The sequence below is a fragment of the Penicillium argentinense genome, assembly GCF_028826775.1.
Source record: "Penicillium argentinense strain IBT 30761 chromosome Unknown utg000005l_segment0_segment0, whole genome shotgun sequence".
In the NCBI taxonomy this organism is placed as follows: domain Eukaryota; kingdom Fungi; phylum Ascomycota; class Eurotiomycetes; order Eurotiales; family Aspergillaceae; genus Penicillium; species Penicillium argentinense.
Window position 1 is genome coordinate 6,165,202 of NW_026622664.1, and position 20,271 is coordinate 6,185,472.

Consider the following 20,271-nt stretch of genomic DNA (forward strand, 5'->3'; position numbering starts at 1 on the left):
CAACACGATCCCCCACTACTGCGAGTATCACACTATACAATATCGGGATACAGAAGCCCGCAAGGACCCAGAAACGACAAAATTGGCCCCTGTTGAGTTCGGAGACGGTATTTCCTCAGAGCCTACACAATTCTAACCAGCCGAACTGAGTGGCCACACAGTTGTCGAACTGCCCACACAAAAAACAGTGTAAACAATTTAACATCCTTTTAGTATAGAGAGATCCTACACCGGTCCTTGTTAAAATCAAAAATGACTTCCATGCACTAGTGTAATAGCCAAGCTTATCCTACAGGCACGTTAGATACTACGATAGATTCTCGTTCACGTAATATTGATGATATCAAATGTACAAAGGAGAACTTTGATATTAATCATACCCCTTCTTATCTGTGAAACTTGCCCTTTTATCAATTGAAGTTTACCCACTTGAGCCAGTTATCAGATTTATGCTCGACTGCGCCATCCATCCAATCCAGAAATAGACCTCGATCGTGATCATCGACATCGTGTAAGAGATCTTCGACAAGAAGCTCCTGATCTGACATCTCGGGCATCACGGAGGGGAAATCGTTTCTGGATAGGACCTGATCCAGAATATGACGAATGATACGTTGTCCTTGCTGGGAGACGCGGTAATTCCCCTCTTCCTGTTGGATGAATGTCTCTAGATACGACGAGAAAACACTGAGGTTCTGAATAATTTCCGAGCGAGGAAAGCTAATGTTCGTATCCGAGATCAGCGACTTGGATCTCCTGAGAAGTTCCGCGGACAGAATTCCTGCGGCAGGTAATCCAAAATAGCACAACTTTTTGGTATATAAACGTGAGCCCATTGCATTAAAAACATGTCTGGCTAATATATGTCATTTGACTCACATTAAAACCCATATCAAATATCGGGTGGCCCAATCGGGTAAATTTTGACACCATTGAGAGTAGAGCGCTGAGCATTTCGCAGGATGTTTTGATGATGGCACCTGGTTGGTCGCGTGTCCATTTCTGGACCGTACGATACAAGAGAAACTCATTGTAAAGAAGATCAAGGTGTAGAGCAAGAAGAAGACGATCTTCGATAACAGATACAGCGTTCCCGCCATCACCCTCGGGCTTCCATCGAAAAAAGCTAGGAAGACTTTCACGAAGGTTATCATTCTCTTCTAAAAGGTCACTAGACAAAAGTCAGCGCATGGAGAAGCCAGAAGATTGAAATGAACTAGAGAATGGGCTTAGAATGGAAGAAACCAGATTAAGTTGCTTACTTGACTTTTGCCTGCAAATCTTCGACGCGGAAGCTCAAAGATAACTCGAGGACCTTCTCGCGCAGAATGCTCCGGAACAGGGCGACGCGAGCCCAGGCTCCCTTCCTTATAGTCCCTTCTTCATTCCAGCCACCGTTGCGCTCGAGGCGAGCAATCTTTGCGTTCAGTAAAGGCGGGTCTTCAATCATCTCCTCGAAGCTCAAATCGAGTGGCAATTGGATGTCACAATACCGCCAGCTAATCAAGGGTGGCCGGCCCAGAAAGGTTGCTAGAATTTTGTCGATGGTAAATGAACCCACCATAATGCGCTTGCGCAGCTCAGCAATGAAGAGAGGGACATTATCGCTCGAGTTCTGGTGAAGTCCCAGTGCAAAGACGGTCGTGGAGAGCTCACCTAGCTTCCTCCACGGTCGGGAATCTAAGGAAAACGCGTCATTAGCCAAGGGCTAACCTAGACATACAAATCTGACGATTGGGCACATACCGCTATCTCCGTAGACAGTGGCCAGTAGCGTTGTATGGTGTATGAGAAGCCAGCTCACAACGTCGTTGATGATACCAGCACTGTCGCAGAACTGAAGACAGATATCGCTCACTGCACAGGCCGTATTTGCTAAGCTTTTCAAGTTCGACGATCCGGGCTGTTTGAAAATCGGGTCTTCTTCTGACAGCCACTCCGTTGAGGCTCCGGTCATACAGAATAGCAGTCCGACGGTTTCCCATCTCCCGGCAATTATCGTTTTAAATTGAGTCCACGACATATCAGCAGAGATTTCCAAGGGGCGCGCATGAGTCTGGAACAGCTGTTTCGATAGCCGAAGCGCATGAATACTTTGATCGACACTGTCACTTGGTGGCGAGCCCCACAGCTCCTCCATGAGCTGGAAAATCATTTCTGTCAGTGGCCGGCCTAGGCACCAGCCTTCCCATAGTTTGAATCGGGCGTTCACCACCTCACGGTAGAACGCGAGATTTTTCAACAAGGTCAGTACCTGGGCGCCAAGATGGACCTTTTTGGAGTCCATTGGCACCACCTCTACCTGGATGGGTGAGTTCATTTCATTCAGCAGCCCGTTTGCTGTGTCGGTAAACGTATTGGAATAGCTGGTGTTCCCGAGAAACCCGGGCGAAGAGACCGAAAATTTCTTTTGGTTCCAGTTTCTGTGCTCGTTTTGTAGTATGGCATGGTCTTTAATCTGAGCTTCGTCTCTGGCCAGTCTCCTTTTCTTCGCTCGTTGGGAGCCCAGCTGTGTCAACGGCGCCGGGTGGTAGATGCAATCCTCCCTCAGATCTCGGCGGATACAGCGGCCACAAATCGGCATCGTATGGTCGCATCGGAGCTTCGACTTTCGACAGGGCTCGCACGATGATAGCTGGCCGTTGCGTCGCGTAGTTGCCATGGTTCTTTTCTGGCGTGGACTATGAGCGCGGAGGTAGTAGTGTGAAATACCGCCGTTCGGAGTTCGGAGTCCAACGCGGCTGACTCATCCGGCGTCACATAACTAGAACGCTCGATGGCTGCACGCGCTGAGACGTGCGGGTCGATTCAGCAGAAAAACCACCACGTAGCAATCAGGAAATAGCGAGAACCCCAAATGTAGGGGTCAGGTCGGGGAGGTGTAAGGTGTATTCTAGAACTAGCTATCCGGCCACCGTATACTGCCCGATATGTCACATAACATGGATGGCACCCATGTAGTAGGGGAGGGGGTCTCCCCACTACACTAGTTAACGAGTGCCGAACGGATACTACTAGGGTAGTAGTAGTTGTCGGACTTTCGGATATCGGTATCGAGTAGTACTCGTGAGGGGCCAATTGCACCATCCCTGCGATCGATTGATTGACTCAAGAACTATCTCCCGGCTCCCGTTCAGGATGCCATCTATTCAAGGGTTTTTAGCGTGTTACAGCGCTGCTTTTCCAATAATACCCGATTACAATACAAAACAGGTAGGAGATTGGGTATCTGCTCAATCATCCTGCTCCTGATTGTAATATCAGTCTCTCCGATCGACAGTAGTATCTAGTATCTAACTTACGAACAATACCTTAGCTGGTGATCAGTCCGAGCCCAGAACAGGGTGTATAAGGAATGCTGTGATGACACTACACTAATCTAGAGGCACATTGTTGGATCCGAGTCGGCTTTTCGCATGGACACGCTTTCACTCGGAATACTACTAGTAGCATGTAATAGCTCACAGAACGAGATGCTGTGAAATTCGTGGACGATTCATAACAATCATAATATCATCAATTCAGAAAGGGGAATACTCTAACGCGTCAATGGATATCCGAAGGCGACAAATTCTATGAAACAGGGGTTTGGATGGCATTACCATTTACACTTTCCAGGTGCTGAGTTTCCGCGGTTTTCAGGGGCTCCTTGGTCTCCTCAATCTCACCTTCCTTGGGGTAGAAGTCCACCTTGCCATCCTTTTGGATGACGCGCATCCGGTCAAGGCACAGGCGGGCCCGGACGTACGGATCCAGTTTCCAGTAGTTGACGCGGAGGCGCTCGGCCAGGTAGGCGCGTTGGCTGGCGGCCGACTGCACTTTGGTATTGTCCTTGGACTTGGCAGCCTCGATCCAGTCGGAAGTCGCTCCCAAAAATTCCTCGCCGATCTGCTGTCGCTCCCGAATGAGGGCGTCGCGGGTGGTGGTATCTTCCATGGTGGCATTTTCGTTCTCCTCGGGCTCGATGTACTCATATTCCCAGTCCTCAGCGCCACCCAGCTCTTTGACAATTTGATCCCGTGAGATAAACTTCTCCAGGTCGTTCACGGAATTGGTGAAGTGGACCTTGGCCGCAATATCGGGATCCATCCAACCGCGAATCAACTTCCAAATTCCTGTGGAGGAACAAGCACGAATTAGTTCTATTGTGCTGGGATGATACTATATGCCAAAGGGTTAACGAACCGGAAAAGACCCATGGAGCCTTATGGATGAGCATGATACCAAGTGATTCCGGGTAGTTTGCCTCGAAACACTTGAGAATGAACTTCACCGGAGGGTATTCCTAGGTCGGGTCAGTCATGAATCATCGTGCATGTTGTGAAGCAAGCGTGGCACTCACCATGTTAGAAAGGCCAAAGTTGGTCATATCAAAAACGACGGCCTAGAGGAGGGTCAGTGGCGGTCCATATACACGTAAAGAAGTGCAGACACCTACCGCGGTCTCCACAGGTGGTGCAAGCGTGAGTCGCACAGACTCGATAACGTGGACGATATACCGCTCGAGGGTCTCTTCGCTCTGTGCCCCTGGCTTGTGCAGACGCACGCGCACGACGACCAGCGGCCGACCGACTTTGTCGGTGCCGTGCACGTAACTCTTGCCCATGCGCATCTGGGCCAGCAGGTCATGACCGGCCTTCTTCTCAGCGGCATTGGCGGTATTCTTGGATTGCTTGAGCGCGTGGAGCTCGCCCTTGGCCATCACATCATCTTCAACGTGCATTTCCTTGACGCGCCAGACAATGGCCTCCATCATCATAGCAAAGGCCCTGGGGATGTCCCACTTGCGCGCGCGGAGAAATCGAAGGAGCATGGCATCCGGGTGGTCGTGCTTCAACAATTCCAGGACGCCCTGGCGCAGCTCTCCGGGGGTGATCTCGGACAGGGCCTTCTGGACCATTTTGGTCTCCTGGGGCCCAATGCCGAGTTCGCGCAGGTAGGCCAGCATCTTCTGCTGATAGGGCGAGTTGACGCTGGTATTGGTCTTGTCGGAGACATTGCTTTGGGTGCGACTGAGCAGGGACTGTCGGCGCTGGGGCTGGGCTGGGCTGGCAGGCGTGTCGGTTTCTTCGGTGGATGTCTTGGGCACATCGTCGGTAGGCAGCTCGGCTGCCTTGAGCAGGACCGACCAGAGTTTTTGCAGCTTCGCTTCCTGGCCCTCGTTGAGGTTGCCTAGGAAGCCGGGCTTGGGGCCATCGGCAGCCATTGTGTGGAAAGAGGATGACGGTTCAATGGGTTCTGGAGCTGATGGGAGAAGGGAGAGGGGAGAGTGTGCAGCGACATTGGAGGAGAGGGGTTGCGGGCATTGCGCGGTCATATATGGCATCATTCTCCTGATCGTCGCCCACATGAAACCCCTCAAGGCCTCCCCACGCCTCGGTCCCAGCGGGATGGGCCTGACTGTGTGGGTGGTGGAGGTTGGAAGAACGTCGCGGGGTCGGATCGTCGATCGGGGCACTGATCATCTTGGGGCCTGCGCCAACGGCCATACTATGCAATACGGTACTGTTGGCCGACCAAACGCATTCGCCGGATCATCTGCTGGGTTCCTGTCTGTACTGCTCTTGGGGTCTCTGAGGGTCAGGTACTGTCCGTCCTCCTCACTGCCTCGGACCCTCGGCCTCAAGTGGATGCGATATGCGGGTGCCGCCTTGAATTTTGAGGCGCATCACTCGCCCGAGGGACCTTAGGGTACACTTATAACTGGCTCTCCATCAAAAACGGAGAATTAGGGCTGCTGGGCAGGTCGCACGCCACTAGTGCCGGTAGGGGTTCGCGCACGTTGTCTCCATGCAGGATCCATGCAATCCATTCGTTGTCAGGTGTCAATTGACTAAACATTACCTTAAGTATGATGATGCCGGTGGATGGCCTCGTCTAGGGCTTCCCCGTGTTTCTCCAGGCGTCGCCGCTTAACCGGAAATACGGGGCCCCGCCGCGCCCCTCTCTGGGGCGTTGGGGGCCTCTTATCGAACCCCGTTACTCAGTTTCCTCGGGGAACTCCGTCAGGTGGTGTGCACGCTGACTCCGAGCTTTTCGTACCTCGGATGTGGCATTTTCATGGGGGAATCTGGCCCCCTGGATGCCCTGCTGGCGGAGAGATTCTTCCTGTCGCGGCGTGGTGGGACACTTCGCAATGTTGGGGAAGGTGCCGGAGGGGTGGCAACGCCGATCTTGGCCGCTTCCGGGTAAAAGTCTCCCCCCAAGGTTCGCATGGAGCAGCCCTCTATTCTGCCATTCCATCCTGGACAACATCCAGTGGAAGCATCACTTGGGGTGATGGCGATTGCGGATGTAATTGCATCACCGCGATCATCATTGACACACTAGTAGCCGAATTGAAAGGCATTTTGATTGCGATCCGAGGACAACCCTCGGCATACTTATATCCATTTGCATGGATATAAGTCCTCATCAGTGTATACTTCCAGTGCCTTGGGATGGTACAACAAGGTGCACCCTAAGTCCCGTAGTGCTGGGTCTGTATATTAGCACCCATAGAGCCGTTAGCACTAGCACCAAAATGGCCTACAATCTTGACCAACTGCCGGTGACGACTAGAAGTAGTATTGTGATCTCTCTGCATGGGTATTTACTCCTGTTGCATCAGACTGAATCCAATGTAACTCAGTCGTTCGGAGGAAATTCGCTGGGCCCGTAGGGAACCCGTTTGGATAGTTAATCAGTACACGGCCTGCACGCAGCCCAGAAATACAGCTCATCGGCCTCGTACCGGATTTCGTCAATCTGCTCAAAGCCGCACTTGGTCAGCACCCGGCAGCTGCCATGATTCTCCTTCTCGCAGATTGCATAGACCTTCTCGACCTCGTCGTCCTCGTCGCGGGAGAACATGCTCGGAAATTCCCGCCGAGGAAGCTGCCACCACAGCCGCAACATCATCTGCACGGCCTCTGTTGCATATCCTTTTCCCCAGTGTTCGGGGAGCACCGAGTAGCCGATTTGTGGACACGGGTCCAGCGTGTTGATGCTCACATAGCCCACCATGGTCTCCTGTGCAGCGGCAATCGACTTATCCACAATGGCCAGCGCAAAAGACCGACCGACAATCTCGGATGGTCCCGTGGCAAATGTTTTGGAGGTCAGCCATTCTCGGGCTTCCGTAATGGTTTGAAAGGGCGCTTTGGGGTGACTACCATGTATCCCTGATCAGCCGCGATTCAATTCAACCGAGTACATGTCAAATCACCCAGAAAGACACGGCAAACACATCAATCAATTGATTGAATCGATGGCTTGACATCGAGCAACGGCTGTCGTGTCTCCAATTCCACAGCGAGTAACCACTTACTTGAATTTCGCAACCTCCGGTCGAGACCGAATCGCAAAGATAGCTGGAATATCGGCGTCGGTGACGGGACGCAGCCGGAGACGATCGCCTTCCAGCGACGGCGTCTTCGACGGCACCATCACCGTGACAGCCTGACGGGGAAGCGAGAACATGCCCCAGAGTGCACTGAACCCGGTGTGTTCGGAATCGTGCTATAGCCCAACAAGGCTTCCTTCTCCCACTTATGTATATGGTGTAGATGACCGGGCTCAACTGAGCTGCGATGCAGATTTCGGAGGCGCCCGACATGATTGGCGGGCATCAGTGCGCCTGCACGCCCGCTAAACTGTCTTGGGATCCCGCGCCAAAGAGTGAGGGGACATGACAGCCCCGGTGAGCACCCGATGGTGTGGCAACTCGAAGCATGGGAGCGCCGGTGGATTGTATCCTCATTGATGGAGACGTCAGTGTGTGTGTTGGGTGTCGACATGGTCCCCGCCGAACGGTATCCATGAACGTGAGATAGCAGCGAGTCTGCGATGAACCCAATGCGAGGGACGGCGAAGGTGCTGTAATTCCCATACATGTCCACCAATCGATCGCGATAATGTACTAGATCGAGAGATTCTCAATGGAGATATAGAGTGTATGTTGTGTTCTCACTGTGAGGCTGTCTGTCGGTGGCAGACGGAATCGCCGGCAGCCGAAAGGCTAATCGGCCTCAGGACATCACTTCGTCTTCTCACAGTGCGACTGTCTCTGTTCACAGCATGATCAATGGCTTGGGCTACACCGGCACAGTCAAATGTCCCTGCGCTGGAACACGCCTACCTGTGATTTACACCGCTTTCACGGAGGATGGGTAAAACAGACCCGGGGGATTGCGTCAAACCCAGACTGCGGAGTATCGAAGCCATAATGACTGAAATCACATCGCCCGACTCCAACACTTAGCCAGGCCGCGGAAAATAACCCCCAAGCGATCCTATGGCCTGGACTTGACCAGGGGGCGGGGGGCTACTGTTATCGAACATCCTCGCGTCGAACATCCTCGCGCCGCTCTATCTCTACGCGTCCCGGAAAAGCATGTTTGCCGTTTGGGACGACCTTGTGGCGGAGTTGACGACCGAGGCGTTCGCCGCGCCTGCTCTGGATGTCGACTGCGGTCGCGGCCTGGTAGTATCGAAAATCGCGAAAAGAAGGAAATGATGCGACATGCGCGGGATATCACAGTACAGTCGCACCGGTAAACAGGGTGGACCTCTTCATTACCGGAGACCAAGGTCGGGATGCCCCCGAGGTCACCTATGACAATGCGGTAAGCTTAAAGCTGCGCGGCCTGGTCGTTATGCGTACAGCCGACTTCGCCGATCTCCCATTCTAGGATGACACGATGGGCTTGGAGACGGCGAGTTTATCGGTTCACTACGGGGAAAAAGCGGCCCGCAGCAGCGCCATCACGGAGGCGGCCCACGTCCTTCGACTGGGCGGAGCTCTGATCATTCTCGACATGGATGAAATTATCACGCAATACCAGACCGTCTTGGAATCCTTTGGTTAGGACCGAATCGAAACGCACTGGGGTGGGCTGCAAGTCATGTTCGGGGCCTGGGCGTGTCAGATCCTACGCGCCACCAAGCCGGGACTCTCACGTAAGAGCGCTCGATATTCAAGAGCAGTGCGCTAATCCCACATAACGGGCGATTACTCGGCGAAAGCGTGGCGTAGCGAAGCTTTCCAGCCCGGCTCCGTTGATGCTGGTGGCTGGCACAGACAGCGACGAGACGCGACCGACAGGGAAACATCCCTGCCACACTTCACATTTCACAGGACGCACCTTTCGAGGTCGGTCACGGTATAGATCTTTTCGCACGCGAGGTTCGCCAGCAGATCTAGTATTCGAGACCACGGAGATAGAGGATTCAATTATTGACATGAGCGAGGACGCCGCCGGTGCAGTCACTGGAGGGACAGCATGTATCACGCAATTTTGGCTTATATGACCATCAATGCGACCATGATGAGGCGAATTGGGCAAAACAATACATAAGCATGCGTTGTAGCCCCCGCGGCTCTCCTTCGCGCCCCTGCGATTCCATCTGGTGTGGATTAGAGTGTTAGTTGTTCCTCGCCAGAACCATGCCTCAACAAATACGTCCCAAAGCGGCGGAAGCGAATGACTTCGGCGCCGCCAACGACCCCCAGGATTTAAAAGCTGGTATCGAGACTGGAACAGGCCACGCGCCGGGGGGAGTCGGCGAGTTGAATTTTGATTAACACACGAGTGGCGGACTGGGACGACACTTGGGTGTCTTGTCGACCATTTTTCTCATGTGTGAACGCCCCGAGGTTCCCCTGATGACGCTACACACCTCCTTACCGTCCAGTTAGCATCGGTCGGATCGTGGGAACGGGAATATTTTCCATCCCTTCATCGGTGACGAGTAGCGCCGGGAGTGTGGGCGTCGCGTTGCTCCTCTGGCTCCTGGGTCTACTCTTGGCCGGGCGGGTCTTTGTGTGTGGCTCGAGCTGCAATGCATGATGCCGCGCAGTGACGGAGAAAAGGTCTATCTGGAAGCAGTTTACCGAATGCCCAAACTCTTGATCGCCGTCATTTTTGCCTTTCAGACCGTGGCGCTTGGTTTCACTGGTACGTAGACCGCGTGGCAACAGAGGAGGACATCGAAAAGCGGGCAGCTGATATCTTCAACAGCATCGGGCTGCATTGTATTTGCATTCAACCTAGTCGTAGCAGCGGGCAAAGAGGCATTGGAATGGGAGGAGCGTGGAGTAGCCGTCGGCGTGTTTGGTGGTGATCACCTTGGTTCATGTCTTGGTACCCCGCTGGGGTGTACGCAGCATGAACGTGCTCAGAGTGTATAAAGTAATCCTCCTGCTTTTCATTGTTATCACAGCTTGGGTGATCCTCAGTGGCCGGGTTGCGAGCGTGAAAACCCCCATGCGAGCTTTCGTAATTCTGTAGCGGGATCTGCTGACATCCAGCAATCTCTCTCTATGCAACCGCCTTGTTCAAAGTCCTCAATTCGTTTGCCGGGTGAGTGAGCGGCGTATTTCAAGGGCAAAGTCTTTGGCACCGCAACCAAGCGAGTGTTGAGGCAAGAGGCATTGTTGATCCCCTGAAAACGTCGACCACCGACAATTGAAATTGCTAAAGATGTGTATCGTGACAACGTCCTCATTGCGATTTCCGCATTTGGAAACGTGATGACCGTCACTTTCGCTCAGGCACGCGTGAATCAAGAGCGGGCGAAGGAAGGCGTCATCCCACTTCCCCGATTCTGGGCATCCAGATGGCCATTTGGATCCTCCTCTGCAAGCCTCTTATTGCATTTCATTCCCTCCTTCATCGTCATAATCGCAATTCCATGGCGACATACATAATTTCATCCTGGATTTGGAGGGATATCCAGCTAGCGTCGTCAACTTTTTGGTTGTTGTGGGGCTGTTTTATCTTTGATGGAGCGCCAGAGACGTCGATCGACCGTTTTGGGTCTGGTGGCCAGTGGCAATTTTCTTCATGGCGGGCCAGGGTTTCCAGCTGGTTGTAACATTCATTCGGCCCCCGTAAGGGTGATACCAGCTTGCCGTATTGGCTGAGCTCTGTCGTTGGCATCGGCATTTTATTTCTCGGAGTATTATACTGGGTTGTCTGGCAGAAAGCCCTCCCTTTGATTGAAGGTTATCAACTTACCCCGGTGTGGCCCACGCGGATGGTACTACGGTCGTGGAATACAAGAAGAGATGAGACGGACGGGAATCGACTCGGGAGACTACCATGACCTAGTTTCGAACATATCATCATGGCACAAGCCTTAACATGATAGAAATTACAGACCAAATTGACAGGTGGCCACTTGTGCACAGGAAATACTGGTTGTATCGAAACAAGAATGCATCTTCGGAGCGTTTCAGACTGCGGAGCTGGCCGCAGGGTCCAAGCCAAGACGGATCGAGGTTGCAGATAGAAATCCAAAGACATATCTGATGTCTATCGGTGTTGGTACAAGTCTTGACTGGCGAGGGGTCTCCGAAGCCCAAGCTCAAAGTTGCTTGTTTTTTTTCAGGGGCTTGGGAACTCTAACATCGAGACTCGAACACAATCGGTCCCGATTCGTCCCCCGCTAGCGTAAGTGGGGCGTTCTCGGATCTGCAGCGACCGAGTCTCGTCGCCGTGGATTGGAAGACTAGACCAATGCTCACAGATTCATTCAACACATGACATCGTGCTCATTGTATATCATAATCTTGATCTGAGGAGAGTGGTACAGGTCCTAAAACAGTTGTTATTGCTCATCAGGCATTGCTAGAAGGTCCCATTCAGTGAAGTCTTGTCGTTGACACATCAAAGTCAAAAAACATCGTGCGGTGCTATTTCGGGAGGCATCAGACCGCGGTAGTCGTCCAGTGAGGAATATTCGGGGAGAGAGCCCAGAATCCGCTTCTTGCGCGTTTCGCGCATTGTCGCCCATCTGGCGGGAAAAGCGCCTAATCGATGGGCGGAATCGACATGAGCCAAAGTGGCTGATCATTTTTTGGTTCTACCTCTCCTTTCACACCGATGAACGTCTCAATTTTACCAAGTACGTCCCTGGATAAGAGTTCTCACTGAAATAAATCTCCGGTCCAGATCTATTTGAACTCCCTAGCTGACAGAAAAGTACACGACCGAAACAGGGGCAATGGAACTTTTTTGCGATGGATTCCACCGCCTAGACCGATGCAGAGCGGTAGTATCGAGAAATAAGGACCTACAGCGAGTCCCTCTGTTCAATACGTCATTGCGGACATAGCTCCCACTATTCCATGGTTGAGGCCCCGGCGAGCGACAATCAGATAAACGGGAACACTCTGCATGGATTTATCTGATTTCCCGCGATTAACACCAAATTACCCCTTCGAGTTTAAAGTGACGATGATGGCGAACAAAGTTCGGCGGACGGGGGCTAGTTGCTTCTTGTTTTCCCGTGTCGGCATTCAAACAAGCAAGGATCGACAAAAAGTCATCTGCTTGCACGCAGATGGAGCCGCTCGGAATATGCGCCTCCTGTCTCGGGTGAGCGAGATCGGATCATTTAGCCCCAGTAAAGAAATTAACTTGCTGTCAGTGCTGCGCAGGGTCCAGGTGGAAGAGCAGGAAGAGGGCGGGTGTATAAATGGCATGGACAACCACTGTTGAACGCTCTTCTTTCTCAACCTTTTCCTGAATATACCAAAGTGTCTTTCTCTTATCATATCGCGAAGCCCTAGTTTGGACTTCTATAGATTAAGATGTCGACGACTTCTATCATTGATTTGACTGATCAGATCAGAAAGGAGGCTTTGAATGAATCCAATGGCCCTCAGGGAGGCCAAAGTCATGCTCGTGTGCTTCAACTTGTTGATGAGCTCAAGTTGGCCGTGGAAACACCCACAGAAACTATCCTGCGGCTGATTTACCAGGTTTGCACCTCGAGAGATAATGATCTTTCTCAATATTACAATCTAACAAACCTGCCAAGCCACCGGAAAATGCTGCCTTGCGCACTGTTGCAGATCTTGACGTCTTTCCGATATTGATGAGCTCCGAGTCTAAGAAAGGCACTTCAGCTACAGAAATTGCCAAACTGACTGGGGCCGACCGAGGTCTAATCAGTAAGTTGCAGTGTGTTGATCGCTCGTGGAACATTGACTCACGCCATGCCTTAGTCCGTCTTATGAGGGTTATGGCTTCTCTTGGGCTCTGCACCAGTTCTGAGCCTGAAGTATACAGGGCAACAGAGAAGACAGCCAGTATGACCCAGCCAATTGGGAAGGATGGAGTTCCTTGCATGTGAGTTATGGCACCTTGCGATAAATGATCAAATACTGATGGTGCTAGCTATGACTTGACCCTACCTACGCTCTCTAAGCTCCCCGAATACCTTCGAAGACACAATTATATCAATCCACAAGAATATGCCACCTCCCCAATGAAATGGGCTGTTGGCCAAAGCCAGTTCGAATGGCTTGCCGGAAACAAGAAGCACCAGGACTTGTTCAATTCCTACATGTCGAGTCGACGCGAAGGGAAGCCCAACTGGTTTAGTGTATATCCCATTCAGAGGCTTGTGGAGGGAGCTTCAGACCATCCTGATGCTATCTTTCTGGTCGATATCGGAGGCAACCAAGGCCATGACCTGGCAAGGCTTCATGCAGAATACCCTGCCTATCCTGGAAGGTTGATGTTGCAGGACCTGCCCAATATCATCTCCAGTGTTGATCGACCCGGCATTGAGAAGTCGGCATATAGCTTCCTCGACCCGCAGCCGATCAAGAGTGAGTTTCCGCAGGGGTATCAACAGTGCATTGGAAATGCGTGCTAATACTCGGAAGATGCCCGCGCTTACTACTTCCGAGCCATATTCCATGACTGGCCCGACCGGATTTGCCATAAGATACTACTGAATACTGTCTCCGCCATGAATCCACTGTATTCCCGAATTATTATCGTCGATTTCGTTCTACCGGACACTGACGTCCCCCGCATGCAGTCGGCAATGGACATTCAGATGATGAGCATCGGCGCCGGCGTCGAGAGATCTAAGCAGCAGTGGGTTAACCTTTTAGCCAGTGTAGGCTTACAAATTAACGGAATATGGAATACTGGTCTGGGGATGGAATCCATCATCGAAGCGGTCCCTGTCGCGGATCTTTCGTGATGGCGGTTCATCGGGATTTTCTAGAATGACTGTATGGCCCTTAGTTCTTTGACACTAGTATGTCTATTAGATTTCCTTCTTCATGTTTAAGGAGATTTTGATGAAAGATTTCACCATTTGAATCGCTCATCGTAAGGCTGATATTGAAGGAGAAGGAAAATCGCGCAGCAGCATTTGTTCTGAGTCAAATCGTCGCATCATTAGTAGTGTATGGGTGGAAATGAGGGGCCAGAAGATCATGCGACGATTGTTACGAATAGCCGAGCCGTGTACTCCCGCTTTCGGACATATTGCAAAGTTTAAAGCAACCGCGGGGGAGATCATACCTTCGGACCCAGCAGTATCCACACGATCAGCTAAAAAGCTTTACAGCATTATGCCGATCAGACCAAGATCAGATAAGTCGGCTAGTTCGCCTTGGAACCACACCCTATAAGACACATATTGATGGGCCACCACGACAGCTGCGTTTGAAAAGCTGCCGAGTAAAGGTTCGAAATTTGCCATATCAGTCCACTATGAGCAGCTCAGAAGAGCGATGCGCCAGACGTCAGCGACATCTGTAAGAATCTGCGACGCGGGGGTCGCTATTTTGGCGCTATTTTGTACAGGAGAATGAATCAAGCAAATTGTAGAAGTGATTTTCGGTCATGTAAAGCATGAGAAAAGAAGGAGACATCGAGAACGCGCTAGGACAGAGACGAGGCCTAAGCGTGAATACTGCACTAGTGTGGCGTCAAGTCACGAGGAAAGAAAAAGGGTGCCTCGGATTTCCAACAGATTTCAAATGAGCATAGCGTCTGAGCGTACATGCGGAGTCATGAGGACTGACAGCGCAACTTACTGATGGATTTTTAAACTACCCATGCTCTGTAGCACCGGTTAGGGGATTTTGTGTATGACAGTAAAAGCGGGATTCTGGGTGCTGTGATGATGATGATGATGAATTCATTTGCCCGATGTAGCTTGCTCTAAATATATGCCGCTATGCGGGAGTGCTGTCAGGCCTGCCGACAGCTTGAAGGTGGTCGCCAGCCCACTGAACGATTGTTTCCATGGGTTGCAACGCAAGCCCCTGATTGGTCGCCCGAGAATGTACGCAAACATGACAAAATAGACAAAATAAACACAGGAAATCCAAGACGAACGTCGCCTCCCCTTCAGATCGCCTTCGGTGCTATCTTTTCCCACCGTCCCGCAGTGGCAGCGGTGGCTCACAGAACCAGAATCGGTGGCAAGAGCGGCCAATTTCATGCTGCAGACGAGACTCCTCGGCCAGTTCGGGAGTATAGTAGACACATACCGAGTTTACCACAACGTGGCGGACTCGTGACCTATTCGCTTGCCTTCGGGCCTTCAGACTCGCAGCTGCCAACATGCCGAAACGGCATCGGCCGTCGAGGATCAACAGCAAATAAGGACCTTACGGGAGCATTGGACAATACGCCATGATTCTGGGAGAACCCTCAGGCATATACCTCTTTCCCGGCAGGTGTAAATTGCGGAGGGTTGAGATCGATGGCAAGCCAGTGTAGATAGTGATGTAGTTGACCCGGCTACCTTAACGTGACCTGCCGGCAATTCGGCCAATGGGCTGACAGACCCGAGAATCACAAATCAATCAATCAATCAATCAACGTTGCCTCCCCTCTACCCACTCTCCTTCACAATCAGGCTTCATTCTCTGATCTACTTCATCCTCCACCGCCTTCATCTGCGCAGCCCTCTGGGCCGTCGGCTGCCACCCCTGCGCTCGCTTGCATCAAGGGAGTACAGTGGACCTGGCACTGCACTCCTAACGGGCACCATCCTTCACCTTCCGTCACACTGTCCTGAGGGGTCATCCTTTTTCGTCGCCTTTTTCCGTGCCGAGAGCCAATGGGTCGACTGCTTAAAACTGATTTAAGAGACCTGTCCGGACCATGAATTCGGCCACAATTATGCAAGCCTCTGGCCGCGTCAGGAGCTCGTCGCGTCGAGGAGCAACTCCGCGGTCGGACAGAGAGTTTCTCATCCATTTGCGCTCGTCCTGGACTAACGGGCATTCAAGCAAGATATGATCGACCGTCTGGTTCCCCAGATCGCAACCACATCTCGCTGACTCGCGCCGATTGATACGAGTCAAGTAGACAGCAAGGCCAATTCTTCCAGTACGAAGCTGCATCAGAATGGACGCTGTCGTTTTCCGCAGGTCCCAGTATTCCAGGGCCTTTGTTGGTAGTTCGACTTAGCGTTTCGTCGGTCGACCTGTTCTCTCCATAGACCATGACCTTTCCCACTCGATTTTTGCCTCGCGGCGAATGCGGCTTTTAGCTGCAGCTGCGAGGCGAATATAACGATTGTTTGGGATTTGTGGTCCTTCTGGTTCCTGGGCTGCCTCCTTTGCGTGTCGGTCGACACGTTCATTGCCGGCCACTCCTTGATGAGCAGGTATCCACCTGAGGTGGATTTAATGGCCATTGGCTGCGTGTTGCCTTAACAGGTGGAGGCATTCTTCCAGGTAGACCTGTCCTGATGGCATCCGTGGTTGGCGGAGCGCCTTCAATGCCGCTTGGCTGTCTGCAAAGATGGCAAGCCCGTTTTTCGCCTGTGCCGCCCACGGTTCCGTGGTCTCCAAGATTAATTTGAGTGCCATTTCGATGGCACGGAGCTCGGTAGCGTATACAGTGGATCTTGTCTTCGCCGCCCATTTGGCTGTGAGCGTGGTGATCCTCGAGATCAACGACTACTGCTGCTCCAATTTTTCCCTCGATCCCACTCCAGTCAGTGTAGAGAATCAGTGGTCTTTCTCTCGGGTCTTTGGATAGAATGTGGTCGTGAGTTTTCACTGCCATCTCTCTATCCTCGATGAACACTTCTGGCGGCGCTTGTCATGGTGCTGGACGCCAAAGTTCCCGGGGAGCTGTAAGGCATCCGCCCGTTTTCCAGGCTTGCGCCTCCATCGGTGTCCATCCAGACCAATCTCTCTCGTCCACCAGTCGGCGCCGTAGCATTGTTGGTGGGACAGCGAATGCTGGTCCAGTCCGTAACCGTAAAGCCGTTTCTTTTACAAGGCGGTTCATATGGATCGCAATTGGTGGTAGGTGTAGTTCTGTGTTCAGTGCCTCCGCTGCTGTCCTTCTGAAAGCTCCGCTGATCAGGCATGCTGCCCGCTTCTGGATGGCCACGAACGGTTGACTGATTATTCGTGCCTTCATTTTGCTGATCACCATTGGGTGGTACCAGGCCGATACTCCGAAGAGCATCTATGGGATGACTACCGCTTGTAGATCCTGCGCATAGCTGAAAGAGAGCCCCCCCCACGTCGAGCCAGCCAAGCTTCTTAGCGCCTGGAGAGACACGCTTGCCTTCGAAATTGCTTTTTCGCGGTGATGCTGAAACTCCAAGTTGGGATCAAGCCAGTAGCCCAGATAGCGTTCCGCCGTCCTTGTCGCAGGTACTGTGTGCCTCTGCAGTGAGAGTGGTGTGTACCGAGGCTCGATTTCTTTCGTATTTACGAAATGCACGAGCGCGTACTTCTTCGTTTCGAATACCGAGGCATTCTTTCTGGCCCACTGTTCGGCCTTCCCGCAAGCAATTTTGGGCTTCCTGATGGTCTCTCGCTCGCTACCTCCTTTGGTCATAAAGTAGACATCATCAACACAGCCGTTACTGGCCATTCCGCTTCCGCATTTCTCAATCAGGTCTGCATTGTATTTCAGATAGAGAATCGGCGAACTCGGCGACCCTTACGGAATGCCCGTTGGTGTTGGTATTGGACCAGAAGTGCCTTCTGGCGTGCGGATGTTTGTGCTTCGATTTGACAGGAAAGCCTTTACCCAGGGGACCAGTTGCCCTAGGCGTCTTTTCTTGAGATCGTGGAGCAGACATTCATGAGAGATATTGTCATATGCCCACGACACATCCAGCATTAACAGGGAGACCACCGGTTTGCCTTTCCCCTGGGCTATTTTGATTTGGTCAATCATGTTGTGGATAGCATGGTCGGTGGAGATGCCTCGTCGACCCCCGAGATGGGTCTTTGGGAGAATGCCCTCGGTTTCCACGGCATAGATGATCCGTCGTGCAACCACTGCCTTGAGAAATTTTCCGAGAGTATTGAGAAGCGCCACCGGTCGGTAAGACTTTGCCAGTTGGTATTCACTCTTGCCTTGCTTTCGTAGGACCACCGTGATTGGTTGTTGGAAGTGTGTTGGGTTGTAGCCAATGCGTTTGCAGGCATTGAACAGCTGCTCGAGCGATTGCAGTACCACTGGCACCTCGATCAATTTGTGCAAGAGGGAGTTCGGGATCCCATCAGGTCCTGGCGCTTTTCCTGCCTTTGCTGTTCTCGCTGTTTCCCGTATCTCTTGTGTCGTAATTGGAATTCAATCGGCTCTAGGTATCGAAATACGGCAGTGTCAGTGAGGTCCGTAGGTGGCGGCTGTGGGGGAAAAGGCCGTCCGGAAAGCCTCCGCTTTCTGGTCGACCGTCTCGGCAAGTTCGCCTTGTATCAACGGGTTCTGAACCTTTAGTGAGGGTGTAAGGCCTCTCTCGTAGGCTCCGTTACGATTCCTGGCCCATTTGGCGAGGCGCCACATGCCCTGAGGTCCATCTTCGATGACCTGTTGGACCCGGCGTCGATGTGCTCGGGAAAGTGCTCTTGTGACCAGACGTGTCTTTTTGTTGCGTGTCCTGGATACAGCATCCAGTCGTAGGGGGCTTTTGTCCTCGTGTGTATTCGTCGTAGTCGCCGAACCTCTTTGACGGCGGCCCTGCACTCTTCGTCAAAGTCGGTGTTCGACCATATCGATGGGTTTGCCCACGGAGTTGAAAGTCAATTGCGCATTGTACGACGCCTAGTAGTTTCTGACATTGCTCCTCAATCTGTCGGTGGCCTACCATAGGTAGATCTCTTTCTCGTAGGCCTTCTTCGATCTTTTGAATAAGTTTGCCATCATCAGTTGCTTTCCAGTTTCTCCTTCTCTGCTGCGTCAGTATCGGCGTCTCCATGTCAAGAGTGGTTCTAATAGGGAAACGATCTGATGAATGCTCAATGTCATCCGCCCGCCCACAGCGGATTATTCTGCCGCTGAGGCTGGGACTGATGAAGGTAAGGTCAATCACCGATGATTGGTCGTTTCTCGTCCAGGTCGCTTTCCTTTCCTCGGTGATCAGCTCGAGCTCCTGCTCGTCTGTGATTTGCAGCAGTTGTTCAGCTTTGTCGTCGATCTTAGTTTCTGGCCCTCCCCAAGCTGGGTTGTGAGCGTTCGTGCCCCTACTACAATATGCTCGGCCAGAGGAAGCCTTGCTAGCTTGTCTCTCAGCCGGGCTAGGGTGCTGCTCCCCGGCCTGTTACACATTGTGTACGAATAGGTCCGTCCAGTCCCTGTTCCGGTTGGCTCTTCTGAGCTTCAGTAGCTGATAATCCTGCGATACAAGTTGACACGACCAGGTGCCCGGGTCAAACTTCCTCGAGACGAATAGGCATACCCCTGCTTGGGTAGAATCCGAGTCACGGTCTTGAGGGCCTTGCTCCTGGCGGGTCTGCATCGCTGGATACAGCAGCTGAAAATTTTGCGGTCGCCGGCTGGTGGGTTGTATGTTGTTGTTCATTCCGCCAGGGCTCTTGGACAGCAATGACGTCCGCCTCTAAGACTGTTTTATCCCTGAGAAAAGTGACCATCAAGGACCATGATTTGTGTGCGTTGTATTGGAGCAGCTTGATCGATTTCATTCGTGGTTTCTTTCGTCGTCGCTGCGCTCGCTGGCTTCGTGCTATATGTCGTCATTTGGGTCTTCAACTGTGGGCGCGTCTGTCGTGAACACCGGCGGAGACGATTCGACTGTCGACTGGGACCGTATGTGTCTCGCTATATCTTAGAGTGATGAGTTTTCGGTATCCTGGGCAAGTTGGGTCTAGATCCTGGAGACTGGGCTCGAGAGTGTTGGTGTCGTTGATTGTGGTGACATCGTTTGTGAACTGGATAAGCTCTTGCTCAAACCTCTCGTCTTGCTGGGTGCTGTCCTGAGGGGAGCGGTTTGAGGAAGGTGGATATCGAGCCAGTTGCTATCATCCGGATGTTCATCCATCGTGTCCTCTGGTTCGCCCACGTGGCCGCTTTTTGGATATGGTGTGTTCTTGGATGGCCTTTTGAGAGGCGGCTTGAATCTTGTCGACATCCGATTCACCATTGAGAGTGTGTTGTCTGGAGGCGGCGGTGCCTGATTTCCGTGCCTGGCTTCGCAGATTGGCCGGGCTCATCACTTAGTGCCTCCGTAATGAGTGGTTCCATTTCCAAGTCG

At 52.2% G+C, this 20,271-nt stretch overlaps 7 protein-coding genes across 7 annotated transcripts; 3 read left to right on the plus strand and 4 right to left on the minus strand.

The window, feature by feature from the left end:
• Nucleotides 1–410: 410 nt before the first annotated feature.
• Nucleotides 411–2,662, minus strand: N7532_007109 (uncharacterized protein; the record flags this gene model as incomplete). The annotated part of the gene is made up of 4 exons (XM_056619602.1): nt 411–809; nt 880–1,171; nt 1,263–1,680; nt 1,747–2,662. The coding sequence occupies 4 exons, from the start codon at nt 2,660–2,662 to the stop codon at nt 411–413; spliced, it is 2,025 nt and encodes a 674-aa protein (XP_056475761.1).
• Nucleotides 2,663–3,573: 911 nt separating this feature from the next.
• N7532_007110 (CRAL-TRIO domain-containing protein) lies at nt 3,574–5,206 on the minus strand (the record flags this gene model as incomplete). Its single annotated transcript, XM_056619603.1, has 4 exons — nt 3,574–4,115; nt 4,186–4,285; nt 4,343–4,384; nt 4,439–5,206. The coding sequence occupies 4 exons, from the start codon at nt 5,204–5,206 to the stop codon at nt 3,574–3,576; spliced, it is 1,452 nt and encodes a 483-aa protein (XP_056475762.1).
• A 1,472-nt stretch (nt 5,207–6,678) lies between these two features.
• Nucleotides 6,679–7,461, minus strand: N7532_007111 (GNAT family N-acetyltransferase; the record flags this gene model as incomplete). Its single annotated transcript, XM_056619604.1, has 2 exons — nt 6,679–7,150; nt 7,310–7,461. 2 exons carry the CDS (start codon nt 7,459–7,461, stop codon nt 6,679–6,681), a joined length of 624 nt encoding a protein of 207 aa, XP_056475763.1.
• A 913-nt stretch (nt 7,462–8,374) lies between these two features.
• Nucleotides 8,375–8,849, plus strand: N7532_007112 (uncharacterized protein; the record flags this gene model as incomplete). The annotated part of the gene is made up of 3 exons (XM_056619605.1): nt 8,375–8,453; nt 8,527–8,606; nt 8,673–8,849. 3 exons carry the CDS (start codon nt 8,375–8,377, stop codon nt 8,847–8,849), a joined length of 336 nt encoding a protein of 111 aa, XP_056475764.1.
• Nucleotides 8,850–9,829: 980 nt separating this feature from the next.
• On the plus strand, nt 9,830–10,171 carry N7532_007113 (High affinity methionine permease; the record flags this gene model as incomplete). The annotated part of the gene is made up of 2 exons (XM_056619606.1): nt 9,830–9,938; nt 10,002–10,171. The coding sequence occupies 2 exons, from the start codon at nt 9,830–9,832 to the stop codon at nt 10,169–10,171; spliced, it is 279 nt and encodes a 92-aa protein (XP_056475765.1).
• Nucleotides 10,172–12,577: 2,406 nt separating this feature from the next.
• Nucleotides 12,578–13,986, plus strand: N7532_007114 (uncharacterized protein; the record flags this gene model as incomplete). The annotated part of the gene is made up of 5 exons (XM_056619607.1): nt 12,578–12,748; nt 12,808–12,940; nt 12,995–13,118; nt 13,167–13,603; nt 13,661–13,986. The coding sequence occupies 5 exons, from the start codon at nt 12,578–12,580 to the stop codon at nt 13,984–13,986; spliced, it is 1,191 nt and encodes a 396-aa protein (XP_056475766.1).
• A 4,545-nt stretch (nt 13,987–18,531) lies between these two features.
• N7532_007115 (reverse transcriptase) lies at nt 18,532–19,518 on the minus strand (the record flags this gene model as incomplete). Its single annotated transcript, XM_056619608.1, has 2 exons — nt 18,532–19,317; nt 19,459–19,518. 2 exons carry the CDS (start codon nt 19,516–19,518, stop codon nt 18,532–18,534), a joined length of 846 nt encoding a protein of 281 aa, XP_056475767.1.
• Between the last annotated feature and the right edge of the window lie 753 nt (nt 19,519–20,271).